Below are 21,820 nucleotides of genomic sequence, written 5' to 3' on the forward strand. Positions count from 1 at the left end.
CAAATTATTAAAACAGTATATCGTAGACGTTTCTTAAATGTATTTTATGTAAAAAATGTTATCAAATTTGGTCATCTTTGCTTGTCAGTACCATAGAGTAGTACGGTCACAGAATATGAAAATTCAAAATAGTCAAAAAACGGTATAGTATGGTCAGTGTATTCAGTAAACAAAAAAAAATCGGTTTATGATATTTGCTACAACGGATGTTAGAAACGAGATATCTGATTCTTTAAATCATAAACTACTCAAAAAAATAATAACCAATAACAATACTGTATACTGTATAGTTATTTTTTTTATGTTATTATGTTATGTTATTATTTTTATACATATTTTAATTCGAGTTATTTTCAATATTTTTATTTTAATATCTAAATATCTAATTATAATGTTAACATATTATTATTGATGTTTGTTTTTTTTTAACACGGACTTCGCATTTTAATAAAATCACAGAACATTGTACAATTGAGTAAGAGCATTCAAACATTTACGAAATTAAAAATAAAGTACCTATTCATTGTATCAACCAATAAAATACAATAAAGTGAGGGGAATTTATTAAAAGACGCATTGACAATTATCTGCTGTTAATGTCAAATACACCGGAATAAAAACAAAAGTAGTCAAACTGTATTATATCGAGATAAATTGATGATTGATATCATTTACAAGAATACTGTTTAAAATACCATAAAACGGTCTCGGTGTACAAAGAAAAACACAATATACACAATAATCGATGACCTAATGCTAAAAGGTAAAACGAAAGAAAAATTAAAACTAGTTAATTTTCTCCGTGACAATCTGAGGAATATTGAATGATTTATTCAAAATGTTATAGATAAGAGAAGAAGGTTTATTATGATAACATCGATTTAGAAAAACAAATTAACAAAGATTAGACTTTTCTAGTTAACATCTAATGAAAAATAATTTGGGTTTGGTTTCAAGAAGATTCAATGAATAAAGAGTGTGCTATTCAACAAAAACACCTATACATTCAAATTTGACTATAAAACTGGTACATTAAGGAATAAACTTTTTATAATTCTAAAAAACTGTAAAAACGTCAAAATGAGCATTATATAGAATTTTCTGGAAAAAGAATTGGTGAAAAATATTTTGGTGTAGGATTCAAAATGATATAACGAACATTGAGTGTGTTATTCAACAATCCGTTTTTAACATTACAAATCACTTGTATCTTAAGCATGAAAATGTTATTTTGATTTTCAAAAACTAAAAAGAAAAACAATATGACCATTCAATAGATAATTCTTGAATAAAAAGTGATGACAAATCTTTTGTTGTAGGTTTCAAGAAGATCCATTGAGTATTGAGTGTGTTAAAAAAAAACAAAAATTAACATTAGTATATGACAATTATATGTGAATATTTGAAAATGCTATAACACATTAAGTATTATTAAAAACACAATAATTTCAAAATGAACATTAAATAGACTATTCTAGATTAAATAAGTGATGATAAATCTTTTGGTGTAGGTTACAAGTTGATACATTGAATATTGAACGTTTTATAAGTGATCTAACGTAAATTCTTAACACGTCATTTATAGTAACATTATTGTAATACAGTTGCTTAATATTTAAAACTTAAATTTTTATAAAAATAATCAGTTGTTCATTTAAAAAACGTTGTCTTCTGGTTTAAAAAAACATCAATGTAAGCTATTGCATTTCCACAAATATACGATATACGGACATTCCTATATACATAGCCAACCATCCTAAAATAAAAAAATAATTTATAATAAAAAAACTAAGTGATTATATCAAAGAATACTTACAATTAATTTAACAAAAATCTCGTGTTTTGAGTTTTGACACCAAATTACTGACTGAGATTAGGCAATGAAGACCTCAATGCTCTACATTGGCAAAACACAATATAAATCTTACGATAAACATTTAATTGATAGCAAACTGGCACACACATGAATTTTGACGCATTCACATTCAGCTCATAGAAGTGTAGTATTCAAAATCCGCCTCCAATAGATTTTACATTTGGTTGTTAACCTAAACATAACAACAGATTACCTCACATCAAACTTAAAATTTATAGCTTCAACTATTATCTGTCAATCAATATTTTACACTGTTCTAATTTTTATAAACTTTATGACTATTTGAAAGTAACAGATTTCAACAATTTCTTATTTCATCATAAAATTATAATATCATATACGACACATGCATGAACACAAAAGACTTACCTTCAAATTCGGTTATAAAATATAAATCATATCCTTTCAATATGAAGTTTAACACATCAAAATCGCGGGTTTTGAAAAAACGATGTGTACATTACACGTATATAATGCGTATTGCGTAAGATTAACACGCGTTTGATGCTTCTGCTAAAACAAAAAAATAAAAACAATTGATAATAACAAGTGAATAAACCACTAAATGAAAAATTTTTAAACTAAAATATAAGTATAGATGATAAGAGTAGGCGGCCAGCAATGACTGAATTTATTATACAGTTGAGTAAGAACATTCAAACATTAACGAATTTAAAAATATAATATTTATTGTATCGACATATAACAGACATTGTAGATGCACTACTGTCTACTATTGATTTATGAGGATGTAGATTTTAAGTTTTTCAGTATGCTAGTAATCCATATTGAATCACTTTCATCTTGTTCTATTAAAAAATAATAATATTTTAATATTATATATTTGTTTATCTTATGAGTTACTTAATACACCTTCAAAATTCACTGTTGTGAATTGTTCTTCGCTTTCGTATCCTCTATTTATTTTTCATAGTGTCAGTTTCCTTCACTTCATCCACACCGCCGGAATCAAAAATTGCTTTCTCACCAGTCATTTTAGTTTGTAACATTTCTTTTACTGACACAGCAATTGATGATTCAGTAAATAATTTTGTTGGTTATCCTTTAATGCTCAGACAGAATATTTTTTACTTACTGGTTTTTAGTAGTACGTTTAATGTTTTTATATTTATTTTTCATTACTAAGCTGTGCGAGAATTATGAATGGACTGGCAGATATATTCTTTCTAAACGATGGTCTATACATTCTTTTTAATTCTATTTAACATTTAAATAAAATTATTTTATTTTTTAATAACAGTTTCAATATTATTTAATAATTAAATTGAAATATTGAAAGATAAATACAACAAAGTAGTGTTTTAGTAAATAAATGTATTCTTATACTTAGAATTTACAGTATCTGTTTTTATCCATTCTATTATTAAATTGTTCTTCTTTACTAGTGACACTAATAAATCAAATTCATCTGCCCAGAAGTAAGTTGAACGTTTCTGTTTCATTGAAGAATCCATTTGATTAATCATTGGAAATTTATGTTTCATTGTAGTTTTAGTGTTGATAATTACATGTGTAATCATTAAAATTTAAAACACGCATTATATTTTGTGCAAGAAAAAAACACTATACATAGGTCATCTTTATTTAATGTACAGGGTACTCTTTTAAATTTATTTTTAAGCAGATAGTACATCATATTTTTATCAATTGAATATTATAGCCTAATAATTGATGTTACTTTTTGATTCACCTTGTTTTTCCATTTTCTATTGATTTGCTCGAAGAAGTTTTAGCTTATTGCTATCTTTAAAACGTAATTTTTTTTTTAAATCATTTTTTTCATTATTAAATATTTTTCCAAATAGCACAAACAATCGTACATGCTTTTGGCTTTTGCCTACACATTATTTTTCGTTTAAGTTCATACTTGTATTCATAGACCTTATACTCGTATAAGGTCTATGCTTGTATTACAACCAGTGTTCTGCCTACAAAAATTAACCTAAAACTGTTGATTGTTGATTTTGGCAATAATACATGAAAAAATAATCTAAAAGATATTGATGAATGATGATTGTCAATTGTCATCATTGTTTAAAAATTAAAACAACAGCAAATATATTGTATGAAAGGAATAATGATAACAACAATCGTACAATATTATTGATATGGATTTTTATCGTGCGTTGCTTTTTAGTGCTCTTGTGCTGTATTCTTCGGTGGTTTGCGAGACCCAGCATGGCAGCATATCGTCAATATGTCGAGTAACTACCACAGAATATTCTGTATAACTAATACAATAATATGTTCTGTCCATGAGTATAAAGCATTTTATTGATGATTACTTTTTTTTTCTTAATTTTTTATTTTGGACAAGTTTTTACGCCATGCTTTGTGTAAAATAATGCATGTTTCGCAGCACCCATTATTTTAATCCAACTGTTAAAATATGAACTCTGTATAATATCTGATATAATTGTTTTTGGTGATATAGTATTCAGTTGTTGTTCTAAGTTCTTATTACCACAGCCTATTTGGTATTATTAGTGTTATTACCACTTCATCGTTTCTATTGGTCAGTAAAAATGCAACTGGGTACTGGGTAGCCTTCAGAGTCTATATCTATTACTATATAACAATGCATGTAAAATAAAATGATTTGGATTTGTTCCATGCGTAACATCAAAACAAATTGTTTTGTGACCATAGCGTTTCAAATTACGCTATTGATTTTCATCCATGCATTTAAATGCAAAATTGTCTACGAATCCAGGTTTCTTGAAAAATCATTTTTTTTCTTTCATGGTTTCGGGAAAAGTGTCTGATGCACTAAATATTATCCACCACCCTAGTACACCATTAGAACTAGATCTTGATTGGTTGTTGTACCACCAACAGACATTTTGATTTTTTATTCTATGTTTTGAATAATTATTTTGCAGAATCATTTTTCAATGTAAGTCTGTATGTTTTCAAGTCACATTTTCTTAATTTATGAAAAAGTCGTGTGATATCTACACGTGAGTCGACTTTTGGGCGTTTCAAAAGCTTTTTATTGCTATTCAGGTGAGTTAAACAATATACAACATAGAAATAATTAATATACGTACCTAAGATAATGTTATTATTTAATATTTATCACACTTAATCAGTACCTATGTTGAACATTTTTTATTATCTGATCACTAAACGCAAATCTTTATTTTTAACTCGTCATTGTCCAATTTACATATATTTGTGTTGCTCAAAATTGTCAGGATATGTTATCGTGCAGTTTGAACTTAAAATACAATTATACGATTTATTTCAAGTGTCAGATATATTTACGTTGTTTGAGTTATGAACTTATGATTAGTATTTATTATATCTATTACCTATGCTATGCAGTGCTAAATTAATACTAGCTTATGTCAATTAACTGATAAATAGGTCGCGTATTTTTATGTAATAAAATAGTTAAAATATGTAAATATTTATATTTTTGTTAACGTATGTATTAAAAAATATGAAATATTTAAAAACAAAAAAGTATAATTTATTACATACATTTTTTTAAATTTTATTAATTTAATTCATTATCACTGTTGTCTTCTTGTAGTGGCTAAAAAAGTGTTCAATGTCGACTGAGGATAATGAGCCATATATATCATCAAATGGTGTTAATTTAATATTCATTAATGTGTTTTCTTTTTAATTTAAAAAAATATCTCTAATATTTTTATTTTTTTTTTGGAAATCAGCATTTTTAGCGATTGCATAATTTAATTTATTTTTATTATTACTCCAGATTCTTCTTGAGCTTTATTTAATTTGTTTGCTTCATTTTCCATTATTGAAAGACTTTCAATAATTGTTAGATTTGAAGTTTTATGCTGAGTTATTAAAAAACGTTTTAAACAAAAACAGATTTTCTTCAACTTACACAAAATAATATATGGCCGTCAATCTTAAAAGTTTAGTTAAGAAATTCTAAAAGGTAATGAGTCACTTAAGATTTTTTTGTTCATGGTATTTTTGGCATGATTATAATTGAAAAAATTGCACTAATGAAACCAACTGTACATAATATAATGTATGCTGTATAGGTACCTACTAGAAACTAGACTGTTTAGACTAATCAATATTATGGCACTATTGTATCATCATAAATCGTTATGTAACTTATCCTATTTATTATGCTACCTATTAATGTTTACATAGAACAAAATTTTCAACATAATAATGGTTATTATCAACATTTTTTTCAATTTTAGAAATACCTATGTATAAAAATACCAAATATGTCCCTCATTGGTAAAGTATTTAAAAATATGTATTTATATCAAAATATGTGAAAATACATAAAATGAAAAGAGTTATATTATTTTAGGTGTTATGAAACATACTTATTACTTCTGTTTATCAAAATTAAGAAAATTGTATTCAAAAAAATTATGTATTTAAATACAAATCTAAGCCCTTCTGATTAATTAAAGGCACCAGAGAAATAAACACATAAAAGTTGATTTTCTTAAATTTTTCAGGAGACAAAAAGAACTTCTTATGAATCAAACATAAAAATGTTGTGTCATTATATGTGTAAAAATAACACATACCAAATAAATTAATTTTCTACAGTAATTATTATTTATTTAATGAAATAATTGATAAAAACTAAAAAAAAATGTTGATAAATACATTTTCAATAGTTGCATTTACAAGTGATGTCAAATTATGATTTTGAATATACCCGATTATTGCAAAGATTATTAACCAGTAAGCAAATAATCTGGTAATTATCCATACAATAATAATACATATTATTTTTTAAAAGTATGTATTATATATAATAATATATTATTTCAACATAAAATTTTAATGTATAAATAGGTTTTTAATATTATGAATTAATTTTAATCTTGCCAAACAATTATTTATTTTTACAAACAAAATAAATAACTATTTATCACTCATTTTGTACTATGAAAATAACTTAATTGTGATCATAACTATTAATTACTTACCGCTGACCTATAAATTTGAAGATACTTTTTCAATTATTTTAAAGTTATAAGTAATTTTTTTTGGAGTACTATTCAAAATGAGAATTGTAGTATATGCATAGTACTTAAAAATACATTGCTGTATATCAGTAATTCTCATATTATTTAATCCTTCAATTTTAATTTTTAAAATCATGTTTATTCTTTCACATTTTGTTTTCTATTCTGCTATAAATACCAAAAATTTCCCATAAGTACTTAAATTTATTATGTAATTAATGTATTTATATTTTTATATGTAAAATTTGAATGATATACACCATTTAAACAAATCAAATTAAATAGGATTTATTCTTTATATCCCCTTGTAATTATGGTCTTACTACAAAAATCCATTGTCTTTAGTATTATTTAGATTTCTAGTCAAATATAATTTAAAGATGCTTAATAAATCATTTAGAAAGTTCTATTACTTTAAAATGTTTTAATGGTAATTAAATTTTTTTTAAACAAGTTTTTAGTTTTAAATTATAATTGATAATCAATCATAAAAATAGTATATATTAGGTATATAATTTATAGTAAGTATTATTATAATAAATTAGAAAAAAATATATTGTCTAAGAAAATTACCCAATAAATAATTTCACTCACTTTTAGAAACATACCACATACTGAGAGCTAAATTTTTGTACAAGTTATTGTATGATATTATTTAGTGATCGATACTAAGTACAAAAAAAAAAAAAAAACTTATACTTTTACTTATAAAAGTTATTTACTTTTAAGTAAATAACTTATAAAAGCTACTTTAAGGCACTTAAAATTTTGTACATATCACATATGTAATATTATTAAACACTTTATAGAGTAAGAAAGACATGACAAATCTTTGGTTTTAAGATGGAATCATCTTAGGTGTGTTATTCAACTTTTAGTTTTGTAAATATATATTACATAAAATCTATTTTAAATAAATTAAGAGTTTTTTAAAATCAAAAACCAATTTAACATGCAACAAACATTGATAGTTTCTAAAATTATAACATTAAATTATTAATTAAACATTCAATATAGTAAGTTGATGTATTATTTTGTGGTAAAATTATTATTTTTATTAATATTTTATTGGTCTCAGTATATCATTAGTCTCTTATCAAATTTGTATGCTTTTGCTTTATCAAATTGCTTAATTAAGTATTTTATTATTCAATATTTATCAGTTTTTCTGTTGAAAAATGATTGAATAGGTTCCAGTTTTGAATATTTTATTGTAAACTAATCAAAAAGTTTGGTATTTAATTTATAGTAAATACTAAGTTGTTTATGTAATATATATTGTGTATTGTAAATAATTATTAAAAAATGATTGAACATTTTTTTTAATTTTTGTACCTATTTTTAATAATAGTTTATTTTATTTTAGATGCTGAGAACAGTAATAATTTACAATATGCATCATTTAGAATGACATTAAGACTTACCAACACGGGTAATAATCAATTTAAGAGTTTGTTTGTTCGACAGGGTGAGAAAAACATGAAAATAGCTGAGGAACAGAACGCCAGCATGATGAATGATTTGTAAGTATTATACTCAAAACAAATATGTATTTTTTTGTTTTTATCATACACAACATAATACAACATATTGTACAATAAATCTTTTAACTTATAGAAAAACTGTCGAAACTGAAGAAAACCCAGAAACACCCAGTCAGTTGATTTCTCAATCAACTGCAAATGTATTAACTAGTGCACCAGCAGAGAGTGCATCAGTTAGTACTTCTAAAGAAACTGAATCCAAAGATGGTGGCTTAAGTGAAGCAACAGATACTGTAAATAGCTTATTAAACGAATCAACTGTAAAGCCATTAAAAGAAGCAGATAATTTAAAACGACCTCTAGTTGAAGAAGACAAAGAAATTAAACAAAAAAAATGTAAAGAAAATAGCCAAAGTTCTACAGGTGACTTTATATGTTTATAGTTACTATCAATTAGTTTAAAACGATACTTTAATATTCAACTTTTAATCTCTCAAAATTATCAAACAATATTTTGTTAAATAGAAAATCAGTAAATTTCTTATAATAATTAGAACTTAAAGATTCATTATTGTACTAAAAACTAGTACTAGAATCAGTCAGTTGAGTGTACTTCTATGTATAAACATTAAGCCTAAAATTGTATATGTCATAATATTTTATTCTAATTTAAATTAAATGTAATTTTATGCTACATTGATGTATAATGTATATGTTTCAAACAATTTTTTTTAAATTGATTTATAAATGGCTATAGAAAACATAATGATAAATTACATTATGTTGTTTAAAATTGTATCAATTCAATTTTTTACAGTAGACAAATTTTGAATAAATTAAAAAAAATACTTAAGTTTATTTTTGTTTATTAAAATGCATCCTTGCATATTATTGTGAACGCATAGTTAAATCAAATGATTATAGGAATTTTGAGCTTTAGAAAAAAAATCAAATGCAAATCTGATCTTTTGTAACTAGCAATAATATATTTTCCATACTAAAATAAATAATACTTTGAACATAATATAGTACTTTAAATCAAAATAATGAATAAGTATAAAATACTGTGTAGTATTTATTGATTTTTAAAATGTATTTAGAACTGTAAAAAGATATATCAGGTACCTAGAAATATATTGCTATTTTGATTTGACTATTTATAATATAATATATAACATAGGTGGCCAACTTGCGGCTCGCGAGTCACATGTGGTTCTTGTCATTGTCAGATGCGGCTTGCGTCTTATTTATAAAATTATAAATTTAAATTTTTTTTGGTATTAGATTATAAAAAGTTATCAAATTATGTAAAATGTGTCTATAAACATTTTGGCTCTTAGTATTACTGTATTTGTCTATGTGGCCCGGGAACTTATTCATGTTGGACATCTCTGGTACATAATATGTGGTTTATTATGTAATTGTTATATTAGACTAAGCTATTTATTTTTTGAACCCAAAATTAAAAATACAGTAATAATTTAACTTAACTTGGATCTCTATTAGATGAAAATTAATAAAAGATATTAATTTTTAAATTTTTTTTAGTTAAAAATGAAGCTTCTAGTCCTAAACCACCTGATAGTGATAAGGAAAAATCTGGTGGTTCCGGACCTTCTAATGTTAACAGTTGTGGAGGTGACCTTAAAGTACCCCCATTAAAAATTGTGATACCTACTACTGATGCGGATACGGGCATTAGAACATATGGCAAGAACAGTAATCGATCACATTATCATTCAGCATTACCATATGTAGTATTATCAGAAGAGTCACCACCAGTATCTAATCAGCCTAACTCACCAAAATCTCTGCAGAAAGCGACTTCCGATACAATAGTTGTAGAAGAGCAAAAGTCTCCACAAACCAGAGTATTACGGTCATCTAACAGATGTGGCAGTAACAGTAGTGGTACACCAAGTCGTGACACTTCTCCAATTGTCCCTGATGAACAATTGGCTCAAACTACAACACCAGCTGATGTGACAGTAGATGCAAGATTAAGTAACTCTTCATTGTCTGCTACACATTCAGAAAAGACTAAAAATGTATCAGCAATCGTTTCTGGAGATGGCAAACAGACAACTACTAATGCTGCAGTTACTACAACTATAACGTCTGAATCTACTCCAACTGCTGAACTGTCAGGCATTGAGCTACATCCTAAACGACATAAATTAAAAGTTAGTCATATTGAATCCAATACTAATGATACTTCATCTTCTGCTAATGTTACTACTATAGAAACTAATCCGTCCGGCACAACTAGTGAACCTGCTCCAGTTACCAATTGTTATCAAATGTTTTTAAACATTAGAAAACAAGTAAGTTGGTTAAATAATAATATTCTCAATTGCTGTTTTTATTTTTATACTTTATTTATTTTTGTAGATTGATAAGAGACGTAAGAATTTATTTCCTGTACAACCTAAACCACCATGTGGATTTAAAGATTATCTAATGAATAGACGCACATATGTTTTGGCCGGTAATTCTAAGAGCCACATAGTAAATATACTAACCCCATCACCAGCCAATTTACACAAACAGTTAAAAAAGCTGTTTGTTGAACAAGAAAAGGAAAGACAAAGACTTCATGTACAGGTTTGTTCAGTTGGCTTAATTAAAAAAAAAAATATATAATTATAATATTTATAATATAATAACTACCATAATTTTATGATTTGTTTAGCACATAGTAGAAAAAGAAAAATTGGTGCTGAGTGTTGAACAAGAGATACTTAGGGTTCATGGACGTGCAGCTCGTGCATTAGCTAATCAGTTTTTACCATTTTCTGTATGTACTATACTCAAGGATAATGAAGTATACAACATAATGACATCTGAGCAAGAAGAAGAGAAAAATAGACATACAAGATCTCGTTACAATGGTCGTCTTTTCTTGTCATGGCTACAAGATGTAGATGACAAATGGGAAAAAATTAAAGTAATAATTTTATAAATTATAACTGTCTATAAAATGATTTTATAACTATATTTTGTGTTCACTAAAGGAATCAATGTTACTAAGACATCACAATGAAGCAGAAAGTTTACACGCTGTACAAAAAATGGACTGGGGATGGAAGTTAAAGGAATTGCAATTATGTACCTATAGTTCAGAACCCAATATTGATGAAGAGCATGTACCAATGGTTCAAGTCAGTGACAATTTTGATCTCTTGGATGCCTAGTTTTGTTACTCATTAATATATTGGTACGATGTCAAATTTCAAGTCGTATTAATTTGTTCGACTAAGTTATGGTTAATATTATTATTGTTATGGATAAATATTTTACTTGACAACTTTTGAATGTTTTTCATTTGTATTCGTACCATTTTATCAATAATAAATTAATAACTATATTGGCCAATGGCCATGTATTGTTTGTAACATCTTTGTTTTAATATAAATTTATAATTTTTTGACAAATATTATTATGGTGATAATAAATGTTTTCTTAAAGCAATTGTTTACTTTTATTTATTTATTTTTTTTACACCAGAAAATATTATATTATTTTAACAACAAACGCTCTTTATTTAAAAAAATTTAAAAGGGGCCCTAATATTTTTTTTCCTGTCAGAAAAAATACAGCTAGATACTATTTACCTTGACGATTAAGATTAGGTTAGGATATGATGTTTGTGTTACTGAAATTCCCAGATGGTCTTTTTGATCTGGGAATTAGCTCTAAAATTTTGTACTTTTTAATTTTTCACTTTTAAGTTTGTTTTTAAATTTTATAAACTTGATTTTTAAATGTTTACATTAAATATTTTTTATTTATAAGTATTAAGGTTAAATTAGTGGGAAAATGCTCCACAAATACGATGATGGTACCACTTAAATCTTGTGTTAAGTCTAAATACTTAAAAGTTTAAAATAAAAAGTTATTTTGGTTATCTTGGATGGTTTATCGATATATTATTGTAATAGTGTACTATTAAAATATTTCATTTATAATTAATTTATGTATCTTAATAACAAAGTTTTCATCAAAACATTTACCTTTTTTTAAAAACAGGAAAATACACTCTTTTAGGGGTTTAATACAATCAATTTTAATAGCATTTAAGAAAAATTTAAATTTAAAAAGATGCCTTACCTCCTGTAATTTATCCAAAAATATAGTCTTCTATAGAACATCAAAATAGTGATCAAAATAGTCTTAATAATTTATGTCATACATACTCATCTAATAGAAATGTATACATGTAGTATTTTCATTTTTTTGTTATCTTAAAACAATTATAATTATTCATTAATTTTATTTCTCTTCTACAAATATGTAGTATAATAAATATTTAGCAAATCTTCTATAAATAATGTACTCATAAGTTGTTCTATGTGGAACCTCTTTTTATATAACCTCCTTAAATCATAAAAAGTAACAACTATTTATAGAACTGACATAGGAGTCATAGGACCACTTTTAAAATACTTAGAATATTAGTGTTTACATTTTTATATTTAAAATTAAATTTTGTATTTTTTCTCAAAATGTCATTAAAATTACCTATACTAAGCCTCTTAAATAGAGGATAATTAGCAGCTATTTGGTGTTCTACCTACATCAGCTGTGGTATGGTAAACATTGTTTTTTGAAGACGATGTCAACCAATATCGTTGGTCAGATCCCTGGTGATCGGATTCATAAGACAGATTAATTATGACTAAGTGGGGTTTTAAACTAATAAGTAATAACTTAAAAAAATGTATTACATTTAATTTATCGTAAAATTTATATTCTATAAATAGATACTATTTTTGCCATGACCCATAACATAAATAAAGTGTGATTTCTATTGTTTCTAAGTTGAAGCCTCTAGAAACAGTTACTTATATTAAATTTAATATCTATACCTACTATTATACTGAATGAGAGAAATTAAGAAGAGAGTATCAAAACAAGAAATGAAAAATAATTGTATTAATAGGTATTCTATTAGCTAGCAACAATCATCTATCAACTATGCAATTATCAAAATATTTTAACTAATTTTAAGCTTTTATTACTATGAAATATGAATCCATTCATACCAAAATATTATACGTTAGCTGTTAGTATTACGACTTTGTAAGTGAATATTTATCATAAAATATTATGTAGCATGATAATTAATATTTACCAAAGCTTGGCAAAAATCAATTCAACATTTTTAATAATAGATAAATGAATTATTTATTCTAACACATAAGTAGGTACTTCATAAGCGTGTGTATGGGTGTAACGAATAGTGTTTTCGCTAAACTTGATATGGTTTCGATTTTTTAATAATTTTATGCTAAAAAATAGCTACATTAATATGAGTATCTAATTATAAAAATATTGAATTTAAAATAAGAATGTTTAATGTTGATCGAATGATAAATAATTTTAATGCGAAAGTCACTTAATATATAATTAGTGGCATAGTGACAGTGGACACAAAATATTATGTTTATCTCTAAAACAATAGAAATTATACACTTCTTGTTATTAAAACAGTGCAGTGAGCTCCTAAAAATTTGTTTATTCTCCGAGACAAAATTCTCTGTTAATCCTGCGGTAACTATGCAATTGTGTACCTATAACTTGTCCTATTTATATACACATGTATGCTTTTACACAATCACATGTATATTAATAATTTCAGTAATATAATACATTACTTGCTATAATTATTATTAAATAAAAAGCAATTAAAAAAAAAAATAAAATACATTACATATTAATAATAGACGTCAGACGCCATTAAAATCGATAAATTTATAGATTCGCATGATACGAGTACATTATTTTGATTTTTTTTTTAATAACTTAATTTATAATAGATTATACTTGTAAAAACTAGTTACTTCCAGCGCCGGATTAGCAAGGCGTCGGTCAGTCGGTCTATCGAGTTTTAAAACTTTTAATGTTTGGTTACAACTACAATTATCGTATGGTTTAGGTATCTTTACGGTTAAATTTGATTCACTTATATTTTCTACCAAAATTTGAACTAATTTATCATTATTATATAAGAAAAAAAAATTACGACTAACACTCATTACCAGCTCATATTTTAAGAAGCCCACTGAATTTTACTCGTTAACTCGTCGAGCTAGTCCGATCCTGGTTGCTTCCACTATATGCTGCTTATATTATAATTATCTAAAATTCTAAAAAGACAATGTGATAACGTGTTATGTGTTAATGATAATAATTGTAAAAAAAAAAATCGATGAAATTTTATGAGTAATATAATTAATAAGTAATAACTATACATTATTATTCATTCGTAGTTGAATACATGCGGTTAGCTCTGTTCGTACTCCGTAGACCTAATTCCTATAGGAGGAAGAGATGTTAGAAACTTTCAGTTTCGAATAAAATATAAGCACACGCACAATATTATAACAATATTACAAAATTATTATTTATTCCATATAATCGATTATTGTTATTAATTTTATATAATCAATAATAATTTATTAAATTCTAAGCAGAGCTTTTAATATTTAATTTATTGATTATACAATGATGTAAATTTAAAAATTTAGAATTTCTTAGTTTTGATTACGTCAGTACTTACCTGAAAAACGTATTTCTGTTACCAGTATCATAATATACTGTCATCGACATGTATTTTATAATTGCCGGTAAAGGTCAGGTATTATTATTATTTCTTACTATTGGGTATTTGTATGTTGGCTATAAATATAGTACCTAGGTATAAAACGAAAACTATTTATTCATATTTTTTATCATAATTTGCAATAAAATATGCTGGTTGATTAACATTAGTTAGGTATCTATTCAATTAATAAACTGTTTGTTTCTTATTATTGTTTCAATTTAGTTTAAAAGATATTTCTATAATATACATCAGTTTTTATTTTCATAAATAATACCTATTTATGTATTTTTTCGGTTACTGTTCTTATTTGTAATTTCTAAAAGTTATCTGCAATTATTTTTAACTTTCTTTGTTTATTTTTATTCTTTTTATTTCAAATATAAATTTTAACACCGTTTTAGCTTCATATATAAATGCATATATCAACAATGAATACAGTTTTAAGTCATCAACGACAATGGTTCCTATTCATTAGAATTTTAGAACACCGATTCGAAATAGTTTCAGACGTTTCAGTAGTATGTTCCTACCTCAATGTTACAATATAACAGTTAATCGTACACTATAGAAAAGTTATTGTAATGGGTTCACGTAACGGTAAGAAATTATTCTTATGTAAGTTTAAACAATACAGCTAAGCTAAGTTAAAGTTTAAACTAGGGAGGTATATAATCCAAGTAAGATAGTTTTAATGTTTTATATTTAAGTAAAGGTACCTACGTATAGTTTGTCCAGCGAGAGAACGTGCCGTTTTTGCGCATGTAAACTGACAACCACTGCAGGAACCGATCTTTGACTTTTAGATACTAAGACCATGTACGAGACAATGGTCTCGACTGGGTACGCGTGGGGATGCGCAAAAACGTAGCGATTTTGGTCGGCGCGCGGCGTGTTCTCTCGCTGGACAGACTTTTTTTATATATTGACTTATTAAATTATTTTTAGTATTTATTGTAATTGTAAAGTAGGCAAGGTATAATATATAAGCTTTACACGTATTTAGTAAAATTATGGGTAGAAGATCACCTGTGGTTGTGCCACAATCATTTTGACAGATGATAATATTCAGTAGCTAAAGAATTTCGGCGATTTAATAGATTGGAATAAAAATTGTTCGTAGCGCGTATATCTATAAAATTATTATTTTATTTAGTTTTCTTCCCCTTACGCATCGCCACTCACCACTTTACCGTCTAAAATTTTGATTATCGCCGGTCGGTAACACTCCTGTTTTTTTCGATATTTGTGCTGAAATTTGTAAAACAGCACAAATCGTATTTTTATTTCTAGGTTTTTATATTAGTGAAATAAATTATATTATATTATTGGTAGGTACATAGTCATATAGATATAGTTATTGTATGTATATATTATATTGTACGTGTGTTTTTTTTTATATTGTATAGCTTTAGGATCAGCTGTTCAGTCTGTGTTCCGTAAAACATTTATACATTATTTGTTAGTAATATTTATTTTAATTGTTATAGGTACTATTACAGGCTAAAAACCCTCAAGTTTTGTAATTTTAATAGTTCAGCTCCAATAGCCTACATGTCTAACCTCAATATTTACAATTTGATATGATTGTATCATAGACAACTAGATTTATTATTAATTTATACATTATAGAGCAGCGGTTCCCAATTTTTTTAGTTGTGCGGACTAGAGCCGTACTGTAATAATTTGGTGCCTAAAGAAAAATTAAAAATATTTGCCTTCTCTATTAATTTATAATTTAATCTTTTTCTTTCTTTTTTTTTTTAATATTATCATATTGATATTTTATTATGCTTTTTTAAACATTTTTGTAAAAATAATATAGTAATTTAAATATTAGTAAATGGTACAATACTGTAATTAAATAATAATATAAATTACTATTTGTTATTTAAGTAGGTATGATTATAATATACATTTAAAAATATAATCTTCCTTGACTTGATTGAAGCAAAATCTTCTATAACGTCTTCAAAATTGATATTGTTATTTTATTTTCAATTGATAATATTGTCAAATTAGTTAATCTTTCTTGATACATGGTTGATTGTAAGTATGTTTCAATTAATTTTAATTTACTAGAGGAATGTTCTCCGAATGCGACAGCCGACAGTAACAGGCATAGTAATAGATACAATCTATATGCAATTACGTAAACTTTTTACAGATAAAATGTAACTTTATTGTAATAAGATAGCTTAAAACTTTTAAAACTAGTTTCAAATAAATATAATGAGTAGTTCACTATTCACTTATATTATCCAGTTAACAATACATCAATATAGGCTACAGTAGTACTACCAAAATTTAACATACAGAAACTCCTATGCATAAAGTGGACCATCCTAAAATGAAAAAAAAAAGATTGTAACAATGTGCAAAAGTAGTTATACAAAAGGTTACTTGTAATAAAAATTAACAAAGATCTTGAATTTTGACACTAACTTATTGGCTGTGATGATCAAAAAACACCTAAATTCTGTTAATTGAGATAAGATATAATTAAATCTTAAAATAAAATTTTTAGAAAAATTGTACAGACACATGTCATATGTAGTTTGACACATATTACATCCGGCTCACAGAAGTATAGATTACCAACTTCGTCTTCAATAGAATCCATTTTTTGTTGTTAACCTTAACATAAGAACGATTGCCTTTCACCAAACTTAATAGTAATAACCTGAAATTTTATGAGTCAACAGATTTTTTACAATAATTTAATTTTTAAACACTTTATGATTATTTGAAAGTAATAGATTTCAACAATCTCTTATTTCATCATAAAATTAAAATATCATATACGACACATGCATGAACACAAAAAGAACTTACCTTTAATTTCGGTTATAAATTATCTCCTTTCAACATTAACACAACAAAATCGCGTGTCTTGAAAAAATGATGTGTACATTATACGTTTAAAATGCTTAAGAATAATATGCGTTTGATGCTTCTGCTAAAACAAAAAAGTATAAATAATTTGTTAATAACAAGTGAAGAAACGACTAAAAGGCAAATTTTTAAATTAAAATATAAGTATAGATGATAATGGTATGCGGCCAGCAATGACTGAATTTATTGTACAGTTGAGTAAGAGCATTTAAACATTTAAAAAATTAAAAATAAAGTATTCATTGTATCAACGAATAAAACATATCATATTCATAATAATGAATCTAATTTTGTAATTTATACTATTTTAGCCACGTGTAATTAAGATAGACATCAGAACAAAATTAGGTACAACTGAGATTCGAGAAATCGGTCCTATACGCTGTATCATAAAATAATTTGAGTCATCAGGATTTCATACATATAAAGATTACACGAAGTAATTAAAAACTCAGTTTATACTAAATACTAGAACTCATTTATTATTGGTCTCAAGATTTACCCATTAAAATTAATAAAACTCTTTCCAAATCCAATTTAACGGGTTGTTCAAATACAAATATTTTTAACTGGTTTAATCCGTGTAAAGACATACGTTGTTCATTACTTAAAAACGTCGAAAAATGGGAGGACAAAATGTTAGTGGTACTTATAAACTGTAAATTGATGAATCATTATTGAAAAGGAGAAGAAAGTATAATCGATGAAGACAGCTGTTTGGAAAACGGTGATGAATAAGTACATGTAAGATTACTGGACAGTTCAATTCCGATAGTGATCAAGAAAATCAAATAAATCTAGTTAGGTATAAGAATTGTAAAAAAAAAGATCACAATATACGTTAAACTGTTACTAAGTGTCGTCTATTAAGGTAACAATGTTCATGATCACATATATAACTAATTAAAAGTGGAAATTCGTGTTTAACTATTGTAGTAAACCTAAATCCTATGTAATCATTCTAGTTATTATAATATAATATAATAAATTATACATGTAGTATAATTTATACTGACAACTAATGTGGGTATTAATTGTAATTTATGGTGAATAAGTAAAGCTAGATCAAAGGTGAAAACAACTTATTTTCACTATATGCATAAAAATGCATAATAGACACGAACAGGATGTAAAATTAGAATATAGAATAATTACGCCACCATATGTCATTTACAGGACCCATAAATACGGGTAGAGCACCTTGCATTAGTAGAGAAGGTAGTTAACTGTAAACCTACGACAAGTTTACGACAGTGAGTTCTAGATTCTTCTTAATTGTTTTAAAGTTGTACAAATAGAAAATACATTTTTATTTGTAACTTGTAAAGTGTTCTTTTATTTTCAATACACCTACCTTCCTCAATACGTCTCAAGATTACGTCGAACGCGTTACGTCGTTTAAATAATAATCGTCATACCGATCGCAGTGTCCTGTACACTGTACAATGATCACTACACTATAATTTTTTTTTTAATAATGTAAACAGTGTATTTGAATTGAATCCCAGAAATAACAATATTTTTAAATTTTCCAAGTGAGTCCAGAGTTTTATTATCTTTTGTTTGGATTAAATCTTGACTTTTAAAATGAAAAAATAACATTTTTAATCATAACTACTTAAATTTATAAATTTATTTATTTTTATTTAAATGCATAAGTCTGTGTTATTTAATATACAGCTGATTGCTGTAAAAATATAAATGAGATAGAACATATTTTAACATAATTTTAACCAATATCTATAAAAGGGATTTAATAATTGTTATGGTTAGTTTTTTTCGCTTGGACTTAATTCAAATACAACTGATGTAGAGTTGGAAACTTTTTGTATTGAAATAGAAAACTTAATACCTACCAACCTACCGAATACGTTCAGGCAGATGTAAAAATCTTTTCGGTTAGCACAGCTGCTTATGAACACGTTGTATTAACGGACAAAGGATCGTGCAGGAGCAAGACCGACCAATAGCAACCTTAGTTATTTAATAATACACACACATATATATAATATTATTACTATTATTACGGTTACTATACCTATAAATTTTACGTCTTTGTTCAGATTACATACACAATGACATCGTTTTATATTAGAGTGGTATTGTGTATTTCGACGTCTTTGAATTCTTGTACTACAATAGATGGCCACAGCACCAATTCTATTATTGTAAATCACATACATAACCTTGTATGTCTATAGAGATTTCAGGGGTAGCCAAACACGTTTTAAAAATTATCAACTTACCAAGGATAGTATGGTTTTTTTACTTTGTGAAATCTTATGCAAATAAAAAAAAATATTGATTGTTAAATATAAATACCAAGAATTCAAACTATAGAATTTAGTACAGTATTCAAATTTCGTGTAATAATTTTTATGCTAGTTTGCTTGTTAATAATTATGTTACATATTATGTTTGATAATTATAATCGTAAGGTTCTAGTGTTCTACTGATAATATTATTAGTAGGTAGATTATTAATTTTCGTTTAAAAGAAAGTATGAAAATTATATATTAATAAAGCGGAATAAAATAATTTAAGCTGAATTTAAAAAACCTAGAAAATTATACAACTTTAATAATTTAATTTAAGGTTTTGGAGAAAAGTATGAACAATTTCTGAAGAAAAATTATACTTAAAAGTTTAGAAGAATTGAAAGTTTAAATATTTGATACTACTAAAATATTGTAAATAACATTGCGCGTGGATCAGATAGAGAAAACAAATAGTGCGCTGACACATCTCAATATTTTTAATTATTTATATAATATAATTAAGTTTTACCATATTTTCTTTGAATTTAATTACATGTGAAATGTCATCGTGTTCATCACAATAAAATGTTATATGATTTCGTATATAATTGCTTAAATTAAAATAAAATAACTATATTTAATCCACTAGGTTAAAATATTTATAAATGAAAATTAGTGCAAATGATATAAAAATTCAACAACTATAAACCAGTGGAGTTTACACGCGATGTATCGATTTTTTTCCATCATCAGTCTTCCTGTGAGAGTACACAAAATTCAAACACTTAGTTGGAATTTTTAATCGCCCATTTCGATACTCAAATAAATAGAAACCACCTGTAGTCGTTTTAATCCGGTTATTTTTCTTTGTGTAAATACTGATGGTTGGAAAAGGAAGCCATATTATAATACACTGAATATATTCAATATACTAATATGAGTACTTAGTAGAATTTATACGGTAGAAATACATAAAATATCGTTCGATTCAAAATTCTAAAGATAAAAAATAACCGTCACAAAACATAAACAATTTAGTCACATTTTATATTATTAGCAATGGTCAAATTTTTTTAGGGAAAATGTTCAGAGTACCTAGGTAAGAAAACAGCGTTCTAAGAAATTGTAAGAAAATGTAAATACATTATTTTCCTTTCTATTTTATATAGACTTAGGACTTTAGTACTGTAAATAGCAAATTTGAATAAATATTATATTTTGCTAGAAGAAGGTTCAAAATGTTTTTCATTGTTTCATAATTAAATGATGAAAAAACTATTTATTATTTTTTTAAATATTAACTAATAAAAACTTTTAACCATGATTACTTTTAATGTTTTCGTTTAATTAGTTATGTAAATTTATTATATTATTTAACATCTTGGGAATTTTAATTCTATATATACTTTTACTTAATTATGTTAAATCATAACTGGAATTTTGATACGTCATTTAATAATTGAATTTATTATGCAAGTGAATCAGTAAGTATTTCAAATAAATTTAAATAATATTGTAATCAGTAATACAAAATAGTATAAATTACTAATAAGATGAGCCTTTTTAAAGAGAAGTAAAGATTATCGATTATAAATAAGCTATACCTAATTATAGCGTGACCAATGAACTTATTATAGATATAGGATAAGTAAATGTGTTATTACTTTATTATGTTATTTTATTAATATGGGTATTTATGA

The 21,820-nt window shown here is 25.5% G+C and overlaps 1 protein-coding gene across 1 annotated transcript; it reads left to right on the top strand.

Annotated features, from left to right (window-relative positions):
- Positions 1-8,041: 8,041 nt before the first annotated feature.
- LOC112591364 (ankyrin repeat domain-containing protein 11-like) lies at positions 8,042-11,691 on the top strand. Its single transcript, XM_025335163.1, has 7 exons — positions 8,042-8,108; positions 8,246-8,402; positions 8,497-8,786; positions 9,912-10,687; positions 10,755-10,967; positions 11,056-11,310; positions 11,378-11,691. The coding sequence occupies exons 2-7, from the start codon at positions 8,287-8,289 to the stop codon at positions 11,555-11,557; spliced, it is 1,830 nt and encodes a 609-aa protein (XP_025190948.1). The 5' UTR covers positions 8,042-8,108; positions 8,246-8,286; the 3' UTR covers positions 11,558-11,691.
- The last annotated feature ends 10,129 nt before the right edge of the window (positions 11,692-21,820 follow it).

This window comes from Melanaphis sacchari, unplaced genomic scaffold, assembly GCF_002803265.2.
Source record: "Melanaphis sacchari strain LSU unplaced genomic scaffold, SCAv2.0 Contig132_pilon_pilon, whole genome shotgun sequence".
NCBI lineage: Eukaryota > Metazoa > Arthropoda > Insecta > Hemiptera > Aphididae > Melanaphis > Melanaphis sacchari.